At 41.7% G+C, this 20000-nt stretch overlaps 1 protein-coding gene across 3 annotated transcripts in view; it reads right to left on the reverse strand.

The window, feature by feature from the left end:
- The window catches only part of LOC135107529 (obscurin-like protein 1), a 167332-nt gene that overhangs the window by 108738 nt on the left and 38594 nt on the right, over positions 1-20000 (reverse strand). For all 3 annotated transcript variants that reach the window (XM_064017492.1, XM_064017494.1, XM_064017493.1), the window contains exon 2: positions 19185-19780. In XM_064017492.1, the coding sequence (XP_063873562.1) occupies positions 19185-19350 (166 nt within the window). In that variant the 5' untranslated portion in view covers positions 19351-19780. The remainder of the gene's footprint in view (positions 1-19184; positions 19781-20000) is intronic.

Below are 20000 nucleotides of genomic sequence, written 5' to 3' on the forward strand. Positions count from 1 at the left end.
TAGTAAGCGTTGTGCATTCCAGGTAGCACACGCCCCCAGCCACGCTAACTCCTCCCCAGCACGCTCGCCACACCACGCCTGCAATCCCCTCTGTCCACACTCAGGAAGGTAACCTGACTCCCGGTGCATATTGTACATGTACACCTCCTGCTTCACGGTTTTATCTTCCGGGCACGACGTGTGAGCTGGGTTGTAAGGGAAATTTCCTGAACGTTGCCAGATTGTGAGGGAGTAACGTGAGGTGGACAGGAATGCACTAGTGAAAGTGAGGATAGTGATGATGGTAGTGGTGATGATGGTGATGCATCAGTTTGATGATGGTGATGGTGGTGATGCTGATAATAATAATGATAATAATAATAATAATAATAATAATAATAATAATAATAATAATAATAATAATAATAATAGCAACAACAGCAGCAACAATAAAATAGCAATAACAATAATTCTTTCGCAGCTTCTTACAACACATAAACGCACACACACACACACACACACACACACACACACACACACACACACACACACACACACACACACACACACACACACACACACACACACACACACACACACACACACACACGGAAGATGACGACAAAGAAACAAAAAATCACATACAGAAAACATAACCAAAGCCTGCCTTACGCTGCACCTTCTAGCTTCGCGGAAGGCAGAGCGTGGCACTACGCACTGGAGGGAGAGGGAGTGTTCCAGCCCTTTCTTCCCTCGCCCTTCCTTCTGCTCACTCTTTACCAAACGCACGAAACACTGGAACTAACACACAAGCACATGCTATGATACTATAAGAGGAAGAATAGTAATAATAGCTCCTTCTGTTCCTTCTGCCTTCACCTTTACTATCATGTCGCTTTTACTTTAAATTAGATAGTGTAGCTTATAGAAAACGGCCTCGTATTGGCCAACATGTCTGCTGCTGTTCGTTCTTCCATTGTGTTATATTTGTGTTCCTACGTTTTGAAAATAATAGGACTGAGAATAATTCACCCAGTTTGATATGTTACAGAATATACTGAAGCTGAAATAGCTTGACTTTTCTTGTTGAGTGAAATAAAAAGTAAAACCAGAGATAAGTTAAATGAAAATGGAAATAAGGTTAGTTCCTCTTGCCCTATATACGTTATGAAAAGTCTTTTAGGTAAGAACAGTTTTTGTACTTGTGTGCTCTTCTACGGGAGACAAAAAAAAAATATATGCAAAAAGTCTCCTAGTCCTAAAAGTTAATCTAGAATAATAAGAACGGAATAAGATTGGTTCCTCCTGCGTAGTTTAGAATACGTTAAGGAAAGAAGTTGGAAGCTAGAGCAGTTATATAATGGCGTATTTTTACTTGTACGGGCCCCCAAAAAAATATACAAAAATCCCTGTAGCACCCAAAGTAAATCTGGAATATAAAAAAAAAAAAAAACGTAAGATTAGTTCCTCCTACCCTACTATACGTTAAAGAAAGTTAAGAAACAATCAAGGAAATAGTTTTGTATTACTATGGCCTTCCTTGTACGGGGACCAAAAAAATGAAAATAAAAATCTGCGCAACATCAAAAGTAAATCTTCTCAAACGTAGTCGTAATAAAACAGTGGCCAACAACCCTTTACACTGCAAGGTATTTTTCTCTCTCTCTCTCTCTCTCTCTCTCTCTCTCTCTCTCTCTCTCTCTCTCTCTCTCTCTCTCTCTCTCTCTCTCTCTCTCTCTCTCTCTCTCTCTCTCTCTCTCTCTCTACGCTGGAGGGAAGAGGAAGTAAAGACATTATTTTTTTTTATACCATGAACACAACGAGTATAATAACCTACATAATCCCTCCGTTCTTCGTATTGCACCCATTACTAAGACTGCTGCACCAGACCAGGAAATAATCGTAAGAATAATATGAGGTCTTCCCAGAGAAAGGCATTGGTTCGCTCGCAATCAGTACCAATTAAAGACGAGGCGGGAAATTTGAGGGTGCCGCGCCTTCCTGGTTCGTAAACAAGGGAAAAAATTAATCCCGGAGAAGTCTTAGAATCTCGTATTTGTTTGACATCCGGCGAAGGGAAGGGACAGGTGTATAGGGGAGAGAGGAGAGGGGAGGGAGAGGGAGAGGGAGAGGAGGGCAGGTGGTGGTGCGGTAATGAGATGCAAATGAGAGCGGGAAGAGGCGAAGGCAGATGTTTTCCACGGTTCTAACTCGGTGAGGCTGTCTGTGTGTGTGTGTGTGTGTGTGTGTGTGTGTGTGTGTGTTTGTGTGGGCGGGTGAGAAAAGGCAGGAGGGAGAGCCGAGACTTAGGTTGAGATGAGGAAAAGCTGCCTGTTAGCTTCCTCTCCTCCATGTCTACGCTTTTTTAAAGAAAACGCTTGCATACTTTTCTAGGCCTTTCTTGTTAGGGTAAGTCTTGCCTTGTTGAAATTAATTTACTGGCCAGATGGTGTGGAGGGCGAGAGAGCGGCAGGCGGGCAGAAGGGAGAGGAAAACCAAGGAGAGAGACAGGGTGAGCGAGAGAGGAAGAGAGATAGAAAGTTGAGTGAGGGAGGAAGAGGGGGGAACTAGGTCAGGGAGAGAGTCTAGGTGGAAAATGTTGCGTCGGAGAAAAAAAATTGTTATATATGAAGGTACTGGTACTCTGAATGGAGATTCGTTATATTCATTTCTTGTATTTTTCAAGTGGCAACGAGTCGTGAATCATTCATTTTTCATCTCAGAATTCATTATGCAACACTTACGACTATTTTCCATAATTGCTCTGTCTCTAATTAAACTCCCCTAATTTCTTTACCTGCCCTCTCCCTCTCCCTCTCCCTCTCCCCACCCCTCCCCAGTCACCCTCCTCTCCCCCCAGTAATGCAGCAACAAACAACATCTCGGGCAGCAGCAATGGAGCATGAAATAATTTTGGTTTATTATAAAAACGATCAAGTTTAATATTGTCTTTCGAATAACGTGAAACCGGTCATCTAAAATGCAAATACAAGCTAATTTTAGAGAGGACAAGGTGGGGCGAAGTTGGGATCGGCGGGAGGGGGATTGCTAGTGAAGTGGAGAAGGAAGGAAGGAAGGGAAGTGAGGGGGGAGCGAAGGTACAAGAGATGATTGAGGGGAAAGAAAGAAAAACGTAAGATAAAAGCAAAAAGATAGAGGGAAGAGGATGAAAAGAGAGACGAAAGCTTAAGGGGAAAGCTTAATAGAGGAGTGACATTGGAGGGAAAAAAGGGACCAAAGGGAGATGGAAGTGAATGAAGAGGACGAGGACGACGAAGAGAGGAAACACGGAGAAACAGAGCAGAAAATAGAAGAAAGGAGGTGAGGAGGAAGGGGAAGAAGGATGAAAGTGTAAATGTGGACACAAGAGGAGGAGCAAGAGAAACAGGAGAAAAAGAAAGAAGGGAACGAGGAACAAGGAAAGGTTCAGCAGAAAGGAGGAGGAGCAGGAGGAAGGGGAGGAGGAGGGAGGATGGGGATCTACATGGGAGGACGAAAGAGGAAATTAAGAGAAAGAGAATGAACAAGATGAAAAGAAGAAGTGGAGGGAGGACAGGATTTAGCTGAGTAACCGAATAAAAGGACAGAAAGAGGAAGAAAAAAAAGAGTAGAAGAGGAAGATAACCCACAGGGGGACGGAGATAGAGTTTTATGGGCGGCATCGATAAGACATTGTTAGAGAGAGAGAGAGAGAGAGAGAGAGAGAGAGAGAGAGAGAGAGAGAGAGAGAGAGAGAGAGAGAGAGATGGAAGTGAGGTCAGAAAAACACAATGTAGCTCTCTCATTTCAAATCTCCGGTCGCGTACCCGCCAATTCAAAAAGTCAAGGGAATCCAAGAACCAGAACGAAAAATGCTGAATTAATTTCTTCTCGAATCCTTGCTGAAATCTATATATGTATTACCTGCTGTTATTTGCTCTTCCTTTAGGTTCCCTTGATATTCCTTTCTCTCCTTACATAGCGCACCATTATAAACAAGAAATACCTGGTTTTCTTTAGTTAGTATTTGTGAACATTTGATATCTCTTGAATTTATTAATTGTTCGCGAAGTATGATAAAGTAATCACAGTTTGGTTGACAATTATAAAACTCTAAGACACTTTAAGGGAAAATACCTGATGTCTTTGCCGCGCCCGACAAAGCATTGATTTCATATGTACTGTGCATAATGTTTCAAACGGAAAATCAGTATCTGACAACTATTTCTACATATCAAACCCCGATTTTTTTCTTGGTCTTTGTGAAGCTCGTGGTGTAAAACAGTTTCAAAGTTCACATATTAAATTGTACACAAATAAATTGTCTCCTAGTCTGCATAATAACATCTCAATCTGTGTTCTATATATTGCTTAATTACGTGCATATACGTATATTTTGTACTACTCTTTTTCTAATTTATGTTAGATATAATGACATCAAACTCACTTTACATTGTGACATCATTACTTGAGGCAACCTTCTTGTATCTGTCTGTCTATCCTACCTCTCCTCCAAGAAAATATCCTATAATGAACAGCAAGTACTTAATTGAAACCATACAAAAAAACATGCAAGTGATTTATTAATGGATTATATTGCCCTTCCACGGTGAGGGAATCCAGCACCGCCACCTGCCAACCCGCCGCGGAAAATGTAGTGAGTAAAGAATGGAATCAATTAGTAGCTGTTCATTGAATTGCTTTGAATCTCCGAGTGTGTTCTTCTTTTATTTTATTTTCTTCTTCTTTTTCATTTGCCAGATGAGAAAACCAGAGTCTTAGTAGTGTTCATGGCAAGTGAGGTCTGGCCAAGTTGTTACAGAAATAGAATTTTAACATGGTGAAATCAAGTATTCAGTTTTTTTTTTTTTTTTTTGTCGTAGACTCGTTGTGTTTCTGGGAAGATTTGGAGAGAGAGAGAGAGAGAGAGAGAGAGAGAGAGAGAGAGAGAGAGAGAGAGAGAGAGAGAGAGAGAGAGTTCCCTCATTCAAAATACTTTAATCTAATTCTTTCCGTCTTTCTTTCTTATCTGACTAGATTGAAGAGAAAAAACAACGAGATAAAATATACTTTGTAACACTTTGTTTAAATTGCAGCTGGATGAGAATTATCTTCAGGAAGACGTTAAACAAAAAGGAAAGAAAAAAGCTGGTGAGTAAAAGTAAAGGCTTGGAAGTAGCACATTCAGAAAATCCCTCAGAGAGTATCCTACAAAAAGGGAAGGGCAAGGACAGCAAATACAGACCTAATTTGATTTTACTTAAGTTAATTCCTGAGCAAAGTTGATTTTCGGTTGTGGAGGAGAGGCGGGGAAACTTGTGAGGGTGACAGAGCGAGGCGGGCCCGTGGTGGCTTCTGCAGGCCGGAGGGACAAGGGAAAAATGTGAGGAATATTTAACTCAGATTTCCCCCAGCCGCCTGCTGCTCTCCCGGCGGGCAGGAGCGGATTTGCTTGACAGGGAAGGCTGAATTCTCGATGCTGAGTTGCGAGGATTTATATTTTCTCTGCATATTTTCTTACATTATTACATTTTTCACCGTCTCTTGTCCTTTGTGTACAGGCGCGCATAAAACTATGTATTCCCTGGGCTGTAACTTTCACGCCGCTGCTCAGTGTCAGGGGGTATCCGCCGTGAGGCATTTTTTGTCCGTGTTTTGTAGGAAGCCCGGGTGTGGTTGGCAGCCTCGTATGGCGGGTAAATGTCCTGCAGGTCGTGGTGCTAGTAAGTGTGTGTGGATGACTTGGGGCAGTGTGGTCGCGATGAAGTGCGATGGGTTTGCAAAGAATTAAGGACATCTACGATCTGGCTAGATTGTTCGAATGATATATTCTACAGTAACTAAAATTACTAGTGAGATTACAATAGTACAGTAGATGGTTCCTTTCCATCCATTCATCCCTCTAGGTGAAGTTGGTAAAGAAGCGAGGAAGAGTAGGTGGAGGAGGAGTAGGAGGAAGAGAAGGCATAGTTATAAGTCACAGAATACACATAAACAGTAGTCGCTAGGTACTTCCAATGAACCAATGTGTTTATTTTTGCTTCTATAAAGTCGCCTAGGAATCCGTCACGACTTTCCACGGAGAACTCACCTCCAAAAGAATGACAAAACAGCATCGTGCTGCGCAACCCTAACTCATGAGCCTTACTGTTTTTTTTTTCTTTTCCTTTTTTTTTAAGATTAAAGAACATAAAAGAAAGTGTCGTGTTTTGTGACTTGAAGCGGTGCACAAAACATGCAAGTGTGGTGATTCGCGTTGTAAACCTTGAATGGCAGCACACAGAGGTCGTGGTTCGTGACTTGCTTAAAAGAGAGAGGAGGGGCTACGCCTGAATAGAGAAATTTTGCATGTTTCTTCATGCACTTCGATATTAAGCAAAACCTAAGAAACTACTTAAGATGCATGCGTGTGCCGAGGAATGTTGTGTGACCTCGAGCCTCGCGACCTTGTGGGGATATTGGCTAAGTTAGGAAATTGAGAGGAGCAAGAGTGGCACGCCGAGGGATTTTTAAGAATAAGAAGATTGAACCTTTCTTCGCTCAGGAAGATGATATGGTGACATTAAAAGAATTTGGAAAAGGACGCAAGTAAGAATGGAATAAAATTCAGTAACCCATCTCATGTATTTTGAACTACACAGACTTGCGTGGTGCCCCGTGCTGCACCCTCGCTCGTAGTGGTGGAGGGGGAGTGGCGAGGGGTGGCCGAGAAGGTTGCCGACGCGAGAGAGAGAGAGAGAGAGAGAGAGAGAGAGAGAGAGAGAGAGAGAGAGAGAGAGAGAGACGAGAGAGAGAGAGAGAGAGAGAGAGAGAGAGAGAGAGAGAGAGAGAGATTCTTTCCTGCAAATCCACCCACTCAACTGATTCTTTGTTTACATTTCATTTATTTTCTTTGAGACTTGTTGCTAAAAATGAAACTGGATGATTCAAGCCTTTCCACTCTTCGTCTTCAAATTCTTCCTAATCACGTATTCCTTAAATTCTTCGTTCGCAAGCATACATAGACTACAGCATTCCATCCTTTTACTCCTGTGCAGAACTGCCTACATTCAGCCACTCATAAAGACAGGGGGTCGCTGTAATCCCTTAAACAATCGCCCCTGTTACTGTGACTTCACGCTCAACTTCTTTTTTTTTTTTTTTTTTTTTTACTGAACAGTAAAGTTAGTCACGCTGTTCACTGATGTTTCTTTTACCTTGACTTCCTTGCATTGTCAGGCTATTTGTACTGTTGATAATTAAGATGTCTTGGAATTGCTTTCATAACCATCGATGAAGTTATTTTTTCTTTCTTTTTCACACTAGTAGAATTTGAATAAGAAGTTACCTGACATCGGATTCGTACCTTTAATAATAAACATCTCTTGAATTAGCTTACATAATATCGTGTTCTTTCTTTCTTTACTTTTTTGTCACTGGTAGAATATCGATGGGATAAGAAACTAGGTGACATCGAAGCTTTACCTCAGTGTACTTGTTTATTTGCACCTGTGGTTTCAGTTCGTGTTGATGGCATGTCAAAAGGCGAGTCCTGCTTTTAATCTTTCAGCGGCGGTGTTCCCTCAGGTTCATGTTCTGCTATTCATAAGTGATGTCATTCGTACCCTGCCTGTCCCTTGTCTCACGCCTCCGTGTACTCTAAAGCTAGAAGGAAGAGGAGGAGGAGGAGGAGGAGAAGGAGAAGGACGAGGAGAACGAGGAGGAGGAGGAGGAGGAGGAGGACAAAGGCGAAATGAAGGAGAGAGAGCATAGGAGGACGAGGAAGCAGAGAGAGAGAGAGAGAGAGAGAGAGAGAGAGAGAGAAATTCACTCCTACTACATATGACTGAGGTAAATTCTGAGATCCCTCGCTAATTTTTTTTTCTTCTTTTTTTAGTGAAGGAGTGAAAATCAGGCTAAATCATAACACACAGTAGCGGGATCATCCGTGCATGCCGAAATGTCATTCTAGATATAACAATTCAGTCAGACACGAACAACTGCTTTAAAACTTCCCTCTCGTTTTCTGTTATTAGTTGACGCGCCATAAAGAATGAGTGTGTTGTGTGTGAATGTTTTGTGAGTGATTTACTTAACTACCTCTGACATTAAAACAACCTGCCGGTAGCTATTGCCTGTTATTTTTTAATCTTTATCATTTCGCTCTTTATCTCCTATTAACTTTTATATGTTTAATTTTTCAAACTCATTTTTTTTTTTTTTTATCAATCTCGTTTATCTCATTTCCTGTCTTATTGTTTGTCTTACATCTTTTACACTCTCACTCGTAGTTTTATTGTTACTGCGCCAAGATACAATCAATTAATCAATCTGTATCTTTAACTCCTTTTTTATCTAACGTTTTCATCTCATTTCCTCTCCTGTTTATTGTATATCTTTTACATTCACACTTTGTTGCTGCGGCGCCTCAGTACAATCAATTAATCCATCAGTATCTTTATCCACGAAACAATTACTATAAAGAGAGTGTTTATTTTATATTTCAATTACGCCGAGGTGTTTAGCGTGGAAGCCTCTCACTCCATTCAAGAGGGTGTCGGTGAGCGCGTCAAAGGATCACGGAACATGTTGTAGAAAGTTCAATTAAGAATGGAAGCCTTACTTTTGCCGACCTTCATTACTTAATCTTCTTTGTGATGTAAGAAGTCTTTTATTATATTTTTTTTTTCTCTCTCTCTTTTCATATGTACATAATATTAATTTATAATACTATTCTAATCTCCTGAACAATTTTTTCATCGATATTTTTCTAAGCTATCTTTTTTTGCTTTCCTTCCCTTTGTACATAAGAAGACTATAATTATAATTTACGTTTTTTTTTTTTTGCTTCGTATGTACACAAGATGTTTTTTTTTTCTTTACAGGGTGACTATTCTAACCTGAACATTATTATTATTTTTTTTTATTCAGGTGTATTATACTAACCTACCTTTTTGCCTTCCTTCCTTCGCTCTTTTCTAATTAAGCTAATTAACAAGATCGGTGTCTGTGGCTTAATTTTTCATTTTTGTATAAATCATCCTCTTTACAATTATTTTTTTAACAAATTAGTCGTTCATAAGGATTATTTCCAGTCATTTTGCTCTGCCTCCGTGAATTATCTTTCCCTTCAATGAAAATTACTTTCTTCATTAACTTGTTTGGTATTTCACTTTGCTAAAGACGCACAGATCTCGCCGTCGTCGTCGTCGTAAGAAGAGGAGGAGGAAGAGGAGGAAGAGGAGGAGGAGGAGGAGGAGGAGGAGGAGGAGAAGGAGGAGGAGGAAAAGGAGGAGGAGGAGGAGGAGGAGGAGGAGGAGGAGGAGGAGAAAGTGGTGGTGGTGGTGACGGTGGTGGAGGAGGAGGAGGAGGAGGAGGAGGGGGAGGAGGAGAAAGTAGTGGTGGTGGTGGTGGTGGAGGGAGAGGAAGAGGAGGAGGAGGAGGAGGAGGAAGAGGAGACGATCCTATCAATTAGAACTTCAAAACCGGAATTACTGTTGAGCGCCCGATTTTCAGCCATATTGACCAGAATTAAGGAACATATGACGGTTTTCATTTTTTTTTTTTTCCTGCGTTTAGAAATCATCTCTCATCACTGTCTCTCCGTAACTGATTCGAGTCTCTCTCTCTCTCTCTCTCTCTCTCTCTCTCTCTCTCTCTCTCTCTCTCTCTCTCTCTCTCTCTCTCTCTCTCTCTCTCTCTCTCTCTCTCTCTCTCTCTCTCTCTCTCTCTCTCCATTACCGATATTTTCCTGAACACTTCTTCCTTACTTCTTCTTCCTTTAGTATCTAGAAAGCGTCACTGTAATACGAATTCATTTTTTTTTCCGTCCCATCTTTTCTTGCCCGTCCTCCATATGCAGAAGTGGATTAACATTGTCGCTCCTTTAATTAACACACCTCTCTGTGTCTCAAAAATGATCAACTTTTTTATGATGATACTAATGTGTTTCTTAGCAAGTTTAGTTTTGTATGCCCTTCCATTTCAGAAGCGTGTAAATCACATATGTATGTTTATAAAGGAAAAGAGAAACCAGTGGAGAAAAAGATTATTATACTAACCAGGTTTTCGGATGGAATAGCTGTAATAAACAGGTAGAAGAAAAACATGGCTTAGGAGTGGCGTAACACTAGTCACATTGGAGCCATGTTGTTGAGGTGACGCACTCAATAAACATACACATGAAGATGAGTTTTGTCTAAGCAGTATGCGTTGAAGAGACTGTTATTTAGTATAATTCTACCAGATCTATACAGCATACAGCCACACCCTGGTACCTAAGATCATACTTGAAGCAGGATAGCAGTATATTAGACAAGCCACAAACAATAGCGATGTTTTAGCAGTATCCTTTCTCTAGATTACATGGCAGTGTTCAGTAATTCATCACAAGTGAAGTGAGTTGGCTGGATCATTGTCACCAAAGAGATAGTACATCCCACGAACTCTCGTAGAGCAAAAGTTAACAAGATACCTACTCTGAACATTTCCGTTACGTGTGTCTCTTTGATGAACCGAAAAACTCTTTATGCATAGTTTCATAGGATGGATCTCAGATGTTGTTAATATTAGTGTCGCCGTATTATCGTAGATTGAAGTTTTTGTTACTTGCAATAGAATAAATATTTACGAGAACTTGACATAGTGCAAGATAAGCTTCTGTTCTTATTCTCCAAGATTCGCTGCGCCACGCCCTCTTCTGCACCTTTGAACCACGGAAAAAAACGACTAATACTCCTTGAAGCATGAGAGAGTATGTCTCCTGAACCGACGTAAGTCTGAAGGCACGTCGGAAGCAAAGTCATGTTAACCAGCAACTCTAGGGACATATTTTGTAAAATGCATTGAGATTCCGAAAGCTCTCGTTTCGTCGGAGTAAAACAGTTCCTGAAGATAATCTCAATGGATCTTATCTTTATGTAAAATTTGATTATGTGAGTGTTGAGTATGTACTCGTAGGAGCCTGCCAGAGATCCAGCCCATCCTCCTTAAGACACTTTAGAATTTACAGAAACATTTATGTGGTATTGTTTGGTTTGGGTAATAGAAAATAAGTACATATTCATTACTGTCATTGAAGAACAGAATGGCGAAAAGTACTCGAGATTTCCACATTTATCTTAGAGAGAGCACCTGAAACACTAATGAATGTGTCAGAGTTTTAAGATTTTATATAAAAAAAAGTGTCATAGCGAATGAGTGGTTAAAACGCAATGTTTTCAACTTAGTAGATTGATTTTTTTTAGAAAAGAAAAGTAAGAGGTGGTTGCAAATAGAGCAGTTGAGAAGCAAAATAGGTGATGAATTTTATTGATGAAGGTAATATATCATACTCGTACAAGTTATAAAAAGTGCCTCTTGTTGGTCGAGTAGTCTTTTACTAGACCCTCGTGTTCTTATGTTCCTGCCTTCTTCGGTTGTCTTTCTGTTATCACAAAAATGTTTAGAGCAAATTTACGCATTAGTGTTGGAAACACAAACAAATCTTTACAATATTCACTTCTCATAGTTGACATTCAGAAAAAGTGTGGTCACGTCCGGGCAAAATCTTGAGCTTCTGAAGTACACTTCTCATTTCATCTTCAAATTTGTTTTTAATGTTAGTGTGTGCCTCTCCTCATTCAGCAAATGGCTTCTGCGGTCAAGTAGAATACATTAGCATTCGCATTGCAACTGAGCTCTTTTATTATTCATCATAGCGATTAACATTTGACCTTTCGTACATTTATAAATGAACCAGAGACATCTCGGGAGAGACTGTCACAGCAACAAAACTGTGGACACGTACGAGTACAAAGGATGTCTGACACAGAAACAATAATTATTTCATGGAATGGTGAGAAACACTTGCCTGCTTTCTAGTTCAAAGATATTTAATATGAAGAGCATCGCCACGCCGAGAAGTAAATAAAGTTATTTAGCTGATGTGCTCAATACTAAGCTGCATGAATGCAGAAAAGGAACAAAGCGTCTTCTGTAGCTTTAAATACTCTCGACACATAGGAGGAAAAGAAGGCTCGGCTTAGTAATGGAGCAACCCTGTGCCAAGATATGATAAATATTATACAAAACTGGGAATATTATATTATATATATATATATATATATATATATATATATATATATATATATATATATATATATATATATATATATATATATATATATATATATATATCACACACACACACACACACACACACACACACACACACACACACACACCACACGTATACATGCGTTATGTCGTTCGGTGCCGTACATCTTGTACTGAGAAAAAACTTGGCGAGGGTTTCTTTTCCTTCCCTGTTGGAGATGCAAGGCGTGGTGAAATGCGCAGTGCACATGTGATGGAAGGTATTCTAACACAAGCAGATCAAATTTTGAGAGTCTGTCTGGGTCATTCATTAATATTCTTGATATGTGTGACTGTGATAGCCAACAGACACAATGAAAACTCAGCACTTTTTCCCTTTTTCCCAGCACTAGCACTCTCTCCTGCAGTGCCTACCTGGATGACAATTGCCACCGGATAAGACTTTTTAGCAAGTTTTATTTTCTTCAGTGACGCACCACCGTATCCGTCAGCCACACAACTTTCGCATCTCACCTACGTGCTGTCACAAATATCAACTGGAACTTTTATATTTATCTTCCGATACACCTTCTGAAAAGTTGAGCGTTTTAAATTCAACTTTCCACTTTTACTTGCATTCAAAATCTCCGTATGTCCCGAGGGCGGCGGCGTGTATACAGGGGTGTTATTGGGCCCCGCGTGGAGAGCGCCTCTCACGCGGGGAGTGAGACTCACTGGCTCCGCCGCTCAGGAGAATGGAGGCGAAGATCAATCATTGTAACCAGTTTAGTTCCATTGTTTATTCACCTCAGGCACTTCCCTGCGTCACGGCAGAGGCAGTCATCGCACACACGTTGACCTGCTACCTTGCTGCCCTGCTGCCCGCCCTTGACCTGAATGCTGCTCCTTGACTCTTTGACCTTTCTGTCCTTACTCATCTTTGTCTTGTTTACTTGCCTGACTTTTGTTGGCGTTGTTCGCCTTGTTGATGCCTCTTCCTGCCTTAACCTGCTGACTTTGCTGACTCTGCTTCCCTGAGTGTCCCCGTTGACCTTGCATCGCCTCGCCTACCTTCTTATCTTATGCAAGGTCAATCAGTGGAGTTATTCTATCAGTTCAATCTTTTTCTTTTTTCTGATAAAGTTCCGAGACAAACTACCGTCCTCGACTTATACGTCCTCCATTTTTTTCTGTTATTTTTTTTCTTCCTTCAAGACTTAACTCGTACAAAAGGGGAGCGTCAGAACACCTCTCGAAGTTGAAAATTGAACTGGAACGTTTTGCTTCCCTGCTTTATAGAGTAGTAGCAGCACATCTTTTTTTTTTGTTTTTAATCTCTCTCTCTCTCTCTCTCTCTCTCTCTCTCTCTCTCTCTCTCTCTCTCTCTCTCTCTCTCTCTCTCTCTCTCTCTCTCTCTCTCTCTCTCTCTTTTGGTAAGTCCCCTTTTTACGTGAAAATATTGGAGAAAAATAAGGGTAAAACTTCACAAATTCTGGGTACAAAAATAACGTAATCAGAACGAACCGTTTTTTTTTTTTTTTGGTGGGGGGAAACATACACACACACACACACACACACACACACACACACACACACACACACACACACACACACACACACACACACACACACACACACACACACACACACACACACACACACACACACACACACACACACACACACACACACACAGGTAGGTAAATCAGGCATCGGGTCCCTCAATGAAAAATATGATATTCGAGTCTGCCTTATTTTTCTCGCCCAATGAAAATAATAACATTACACCAAAGAGATCCGAGTGTGGCTGTAAAAGGACTAGAAGAGAGAGAGAGAGAGAGAGAGAGAGAGAGAGAGAGAGAGAGAGAGAGAGAGAGAGAGAGAGAGAGAGAGAGAGAGAGAGAGAGAGAGAGAGAGACAGGAATGAGTGAGGGGAAAAGAACGCGCTTAAAGGGGAGGGAGGAAGATATAGGAGGGAGAGAGGGAGATGAGGGAGTGAGAGAGAACAGTGAGGGACCGTGCAGAGATAGTTAGAAAGGGAAAGGAGGGGGAAGAGAAAGAGAGAGGGCGGTAAGAGGGAAGTTACGTACGTGTACGGAAGGAGGGAGATAAGAAAGATGACGAGATGCTTGAAAGAAAGAGGAGGGGAGAGAGAGAGGAAGTGAAACGGAGGTAAGAAAGAATTTAACGGGTGAGATGGGGAAATAAGAGAGGAGAGTTTAGAATGAAAGGAAGGAAAAGGTGAAACAGGGAGTAAGAAAGATAGATGTTTGGGGGACATAGGGAGGTAGGAAAGGACAGGTTAGGAAAAAAAGGGGGAGAAATTGAAAAGGCGGAGATAAAAAGAGATAGATAGATAGATAGTAGATTGAGAGAGAGAGAGAGAGAGAGAGAGAGAGAGAGAGAGAGAGAGAGAGAGAGAGAGAGAGAGAGAGAGAGAGAGAGAGAGAGAGAGATTAAACAAATGTCAGTTTTGAAAGGATGGAAATGAGGTTACGAATTTAAAGTAGTTAATGTGATGGGAATTACTTAGAAAAAAAAAAATGTTAAGCTTTTAATTACGTATTTTTTTCTTTACAGTGCAAACTCCCACGCTTGGAAGTCACCGGGAAATAAGGAGCATCAGTAAAGGTACAGTCAAATGATGTACGTACACTCTACATAGCCTCAGTGGAAAGTATTTTGCATTTAATTATTCTTTTTGACATTAAAAAAAAATACGTATGCGTTTCCATTCAGGAGAGGAATATTGAGAGGAAGCAAGCAGCTGCAGAATATAAATAACAGGAAGTTTTATCAACCTACTACTCTTTTTGAATTATAGCAGTGGCATTTACGAGCATTTTTCACATTTATACCATGCGCAACGCGAGGCCAGACGCCATTCCTTTGTGTTAGGAGGATTTTCAACACACACACACACACACACACACACACACATACACACACACACACGGAAGCATAGGAGGTGTCTTCTTTCAGTGTCTTAATTTAAAGAGGTGAAAATCTCCATCACGCTCGAAGTAACGTCAATGTTTTCATGCATAGTAATTCCCTCTCACTCAACTGCCTAAGAAGAGAAACCTGCGTGTGGTCTTTGGGTCGATTCTGTGTTTACCTACGGAGAGAGAGAGAGAGAGAGAGAGAGAGAGAGAGAGAGAGAGAGAGAGAGAGAGAGAGAGAGAGAGAGAGAGAGAGAGAGAGAGAGAGAGAGAGAGAAAGTGGGGAGCAAGAAAGAAATTAAGGAAGGTAGAAGAACAGAAAGAAAAAGAAGTGAAGGGTGGGAGGAGAAAGGAATAGAAAGGAGGGGAGAAAAGGAAAGAGAGGAAAATGGGTGAGGGGAAGTAAGGAAGGAGGGATGGAAAGAGAAAGGATGGAGGATAGAAAGCAAAAAGTGACAGAAGGTAAGAAGGAGAGGATAGAAAGGAAAAGTGAGGGAAGGTAGGAGAGAGAGAGAGAGAGAGAGAGAGAGAGAGAGAGAGAGAGAGAGAGAGAGAGAGAGAGAGAGAGAGAGAGAGAGAGGCTCTTTTAATCACATCATAACGTTGTATTTGTTAATTTCCTTTCCTTTTCATATTTGGTGTAGTTTCATTCCTTCTCTTTCATATGTGCTGCATTATAATTGGCCACTTTAATCGGTAATGTTTAGTGATAAATAAAAGAACCCTGAAACTATTCACTTACGTCTAATATCCTTTTTTAAGTCATTTTCTATTTTGATTCCCCCAGCATCAGTAAGCCACTCCCACCCTCAAAAAAAATAAAAAATAGCCTTTGACTCTCACAACTCTCAGTGCTTATTACTCCTGAGTCTGATTTATTAATACAGTACTTTAATTTTCAGCCTTTGTTATACTGCGCGCGTCTGATTCGTTTATTTTTATTTTTTGAGGCTTCAGAATGAATAGCCAAGGGCTGATTAATGGCTACTGCTCCTAATGAACAAAAAGATGCTTGAATGGAAAAAAAGTTATTGTTAATTGGAGTGTCTGTATTTTGTGACTTTAGTGATGATTGCTTTTCATCCACGCTTTGCTCCGTCACGCCTCAATGTAACTATTCACCGTTCGCTGCCGCATCTGGGCAATGAGGAGGTAATTAGCTGAGCGAGGCAGGGAAGCAGCTTAGGGTAAGACACTGCTCCCGAGACTCGAACCTAGTGCCTTGTGACAGCGTCTGTACTGTCAGTGCGTGTGTGTGTGACAGAAAGCAGTACACACAGACCATGTTCTGTGTGTACTGCTTCGGGTCTCACACACACGCACTAGACATACAGACGCTGTCACCATAGCAAGGCCTACCTCAGACTCTCCCAGTAGAGAGACAGATGGGCCAGCCTTGCAATGTGTAGCCCTTGTTCACCCAGCTGTAAGTAGGTAAGGGATGAAAGCCGAGGGGTTGTGGTCTCGCTGTCCCGGTGTGTGGCGTGTGAGTGGTCACAGTCCTACCGAACGATCTGTCACTAGGAACTCAGAGGTCTTTGATCACATTTTGAAACACTTCTGTGCCGCACCTCCAATACTTTCAAGAGGTTCTAGTTCAAGTTACACTGTTTTTTGAAGGGTGTATTTATGGTTCTAGTGTTAGATTAAGAAAATTTCGACGTCATTAACACTAGAAATATTCTTGAGAACAGAGGCCACAGAGAAGGCTCTGTGGCCTTTGAAAATAACAGTGGGAAGAGAGTAAAGCATTTCTCAGTAGGGAGTGGCTGGCTGTGTCGCGAGACCAGCATACGACCGTGGATGAATAATCACACATTCAAATATTAACTCTTCCCTTCCTGCTCACTCACATTCACAGAGACACATTTCTTGGGTTCTAACTTCACAGATAATTGTGTATAATGAACGCACACACACGCTATGCTCGCTCTTTTTTCATGCCTTTGACAGAACCTTATTACGTCTTTACGACTGCTTGGCATCCAGAGGGCGAGGGAGGCTACAGACCTGGCTGGGTAGGCGAGGAGAAAGGAAGGAATGAAGGAAGGAAGGAAGGAGGGTGGAAGAACATAACAGGCTTTACCTTATTTATTATGAAAAGACTCATTCCTATCATTCCTTCCTTCCTTCCTTCCTTCCTTCCTTCCTTCCTTCCTCTTCTTATCTCCTACGGCCATCATCCTCATCTTCCTCCTCTTCCCATCCACCCGCCTACTTATCTTCTTCCTCCTCCTTCTCCTTCTTCTCGTCTTACTCCCTCTCCTCTTCTTCCTCATCATCATCCTCATCTTCCCTCGTAGCCCGGAGGTAATATGGCACCATAACCATTGTCTTATGAATTTTCTTTTTTTAATTTTTTTCTCGTGGAGGAAGTAATATTTTTTGCCGTGTATCCCTGGGCCGTAAGCAGGATGCCGTGTTAAATAAATGAAAAACATAATTCTAACTTTACGTACATAGTTGCTTCTTCTGGGGAGAAAACAAACAGAGGTAGAATGCATAAGTAGATGAAAGTTGTAAGAGGAGGAGGAGGAGGAAGCCGACCAGGAGAAGGAGAAAGAGGACAACAACAACAACAAAGACGACGACGACGCGGAGGAGGACGAGATAAAAAAATGAAAATTTAAGTAAAAAGAGCCAGGAGGAGAAAGTTACTGTAGAATATGAGGAGGATAAGGAAAAGGGGTGGAAAATTAGGAGAAACAGATATAAGGAATACAAAGAGGAGGACGACGAGGCGGACGAGAATGAGGAAGGAAAAGAAGAAAAAGAAAATCAAGAGACGAAAGAGGAAGAATAAAAGGAGAAAGCTAAGGACAATGGCGAATAAAAGAAATATGAGACGTAGGCATAAGACAGAGGTGAAGATGGCGAAAAAGGCAACAGAGGAGGAGGAAGAGGAGGAGGAGGAGGAGGAGGAGGAGGAGGAGGAGGAGGAGGAGGAGGAGGAGGAGAGAATAAGAAAGAAGAATAAGAAAGCAGGTACAAAGGGGCAGGAAGGAGAGGCAGGCGGCAGCAACAGGAAGAGTGGCTCAAAATGAAGTGAACAAGAAAGAATCTCAACGGGAAGACCGCCTTCGGGTGAGTCCTGATCAAAAGGAAGCAGGAGGGAAGGTCGGATTGTCATCTTTCAGGCCGAGTGAGTCTCTTGTTTAAGGAAGCGGCGGCGTCTGGGTGAAGAGGAGACAAAACATTACTGAAGGAGGGGCCGACCCGCGTGGTGCTGCAGGGGGAGGAAGGAAGGTGGTGTTTGAAGAGACAAGAACCGAGGTCGAGAACAGGAACCCAAAAGAGAAATTTGCCGCTAAAAGGAAAAAAAATCAAATGAGAAAAGAAAGAAATTCTGGATAAAAAACGAAAACGAATGAAGACGGAAGGAGAAGTTTGAAGAGACAAGAACTCAAGTCGAGAGCAGGAAACCAAAAGGAGAAATTTACCGTAAAAAAAACATCAAATGAGCTAACAAAAGGGATAATTTTGATAAAAACGAAAAGGAATTAAGAGGAGGAGGCAAGGAAGGAGGAGGGAAGGAGACGCTTGAAAAGACCAGAACTCACGTCGAGAGCAGAAGCCCAAAAGGAGAAATTTACCGTGATGAAAAAAAATAAGGTCAAATAGGAAAAACAAAACGTAAATTTAAGCAAAAACGAAAACGAACGAAGAAGAAGGAGACAAGACGAGAGAAATTAACGAACACTAAAAAGACGGACGAAGAGAAATGGCGCATTAAGGAGAATTAGAAAAAAAAAGATGAAGGAAAAATGAATGAGGCAAAAAAGGAGTTACTCTTTTGTGGGATATGTAAGAGAAGAATAAGACGTAAAAAAGACTGACAGTGATGGAAAATATGGAGGAAGAGTCTGAATGTGTGCGTTTGTGTGTGTGAGAGAGAGAGAGAGAGAGAGAGAGAGAGAGAGAGAGAGAGAGAGAGAGAGAGAGAGAGAGAGAGAGAGACTTCCTCAACCACTTAAAACTCTACTAAAACAAAACGAACACGAACATTTGATGTGTAGAAATTGCAATCAACATCTAAACATTCTCTCTCTCTCTCTCTCTCTCTCTCTCTCTCTCTCTCTCTCTCTCTCTCTCTCTCTCTCTCTCTCTCTCTCTCTCTCTCTCTCTCTCTCTCTCTCTCTCTCACACACACACCTCAAAAGTGGAGGAACGAAGAGCGGCCTGAAAATCGAAGGATAACTTGTTAGAAAGATTAATATTGACAGTACTCACCCCAGTCTTCTTCCTTTCCTGGCGTGTAGGCGCGCAGGGGCGAGGTGGGCGTAGGTGTATCTGGGCGGGGTGTGGCGGGGCGGGGCAGGAGCAGCAGGGAAGCTAATAACACCCACAGCCACCTCCACCACCGCCTTTCCTCCAGTCCACACGCCAGCCGCCACATCCCGCCCACTGCCACCCGTGCCCGCCCTGATGCTGCCGAGAGTGCGCTGCTCCTGAACGCCTCAGGTTGCAGTGGTGGTAGTGTGTTAGTGAGGTCTCGCCCTCCGGTTCTTGTGGTGTTTTGTTTCACCTGCGATACTGTTAGTCCACTGTTAGTCCACTTTCAGCCTGCCTTCGATTCCGGCTGTGTTATTTTCTTTCACTGATTTGGTAGTGTGTCCTCAGCTTTCAGTGTGTGTTGCAGGTAGCGTAAGTTTTTCTTCTTTTTCTTTTTTTGTTTCTCCCCGATCTGCCACACTCAGCCCTCCTCTCTCGCCGCATATACACACTTACAATTCTGGCCTCAGTCTCGAATTTCTCAGGTGAATTATTTCCACTCTAATAATTTTGCCACATGTTTGCGTCGTTGTCCTTTGGTTCACGTGAAGTATCTGGAAAGCAAAACAAAACAAGTGGTTGTATGCTGCACATTGACTTGCTCCACTTTGGCTCCACCCGAGTAAAGAGTTTAGAGCCGTTTTCCAAAGTCTGCATTACCACTTGGTTTAAGTGAGTGAATTTGCAACCTCAATATCTTTTTTTCAATTTGAACTTCTGCAGTTACGTGCTTTTTTTTTCTCTCTCTCTCTCTCTCTTTCTCTGAGTGTTTTT

This window comes from Scylla paramamosain, chromosome 15 (genome assembly GCF_035594125.1).
Source record: "Scylla paramamosain isolate STU-SP2022 chromosome 15, ASM3559412v1, whole genome shotgun sequence".
NCBI lineage: Eukaryota > Metazoa > Arthropoda > Malacostraca > Decapoda > Portunidae > Scylla > Scylla paramamosain.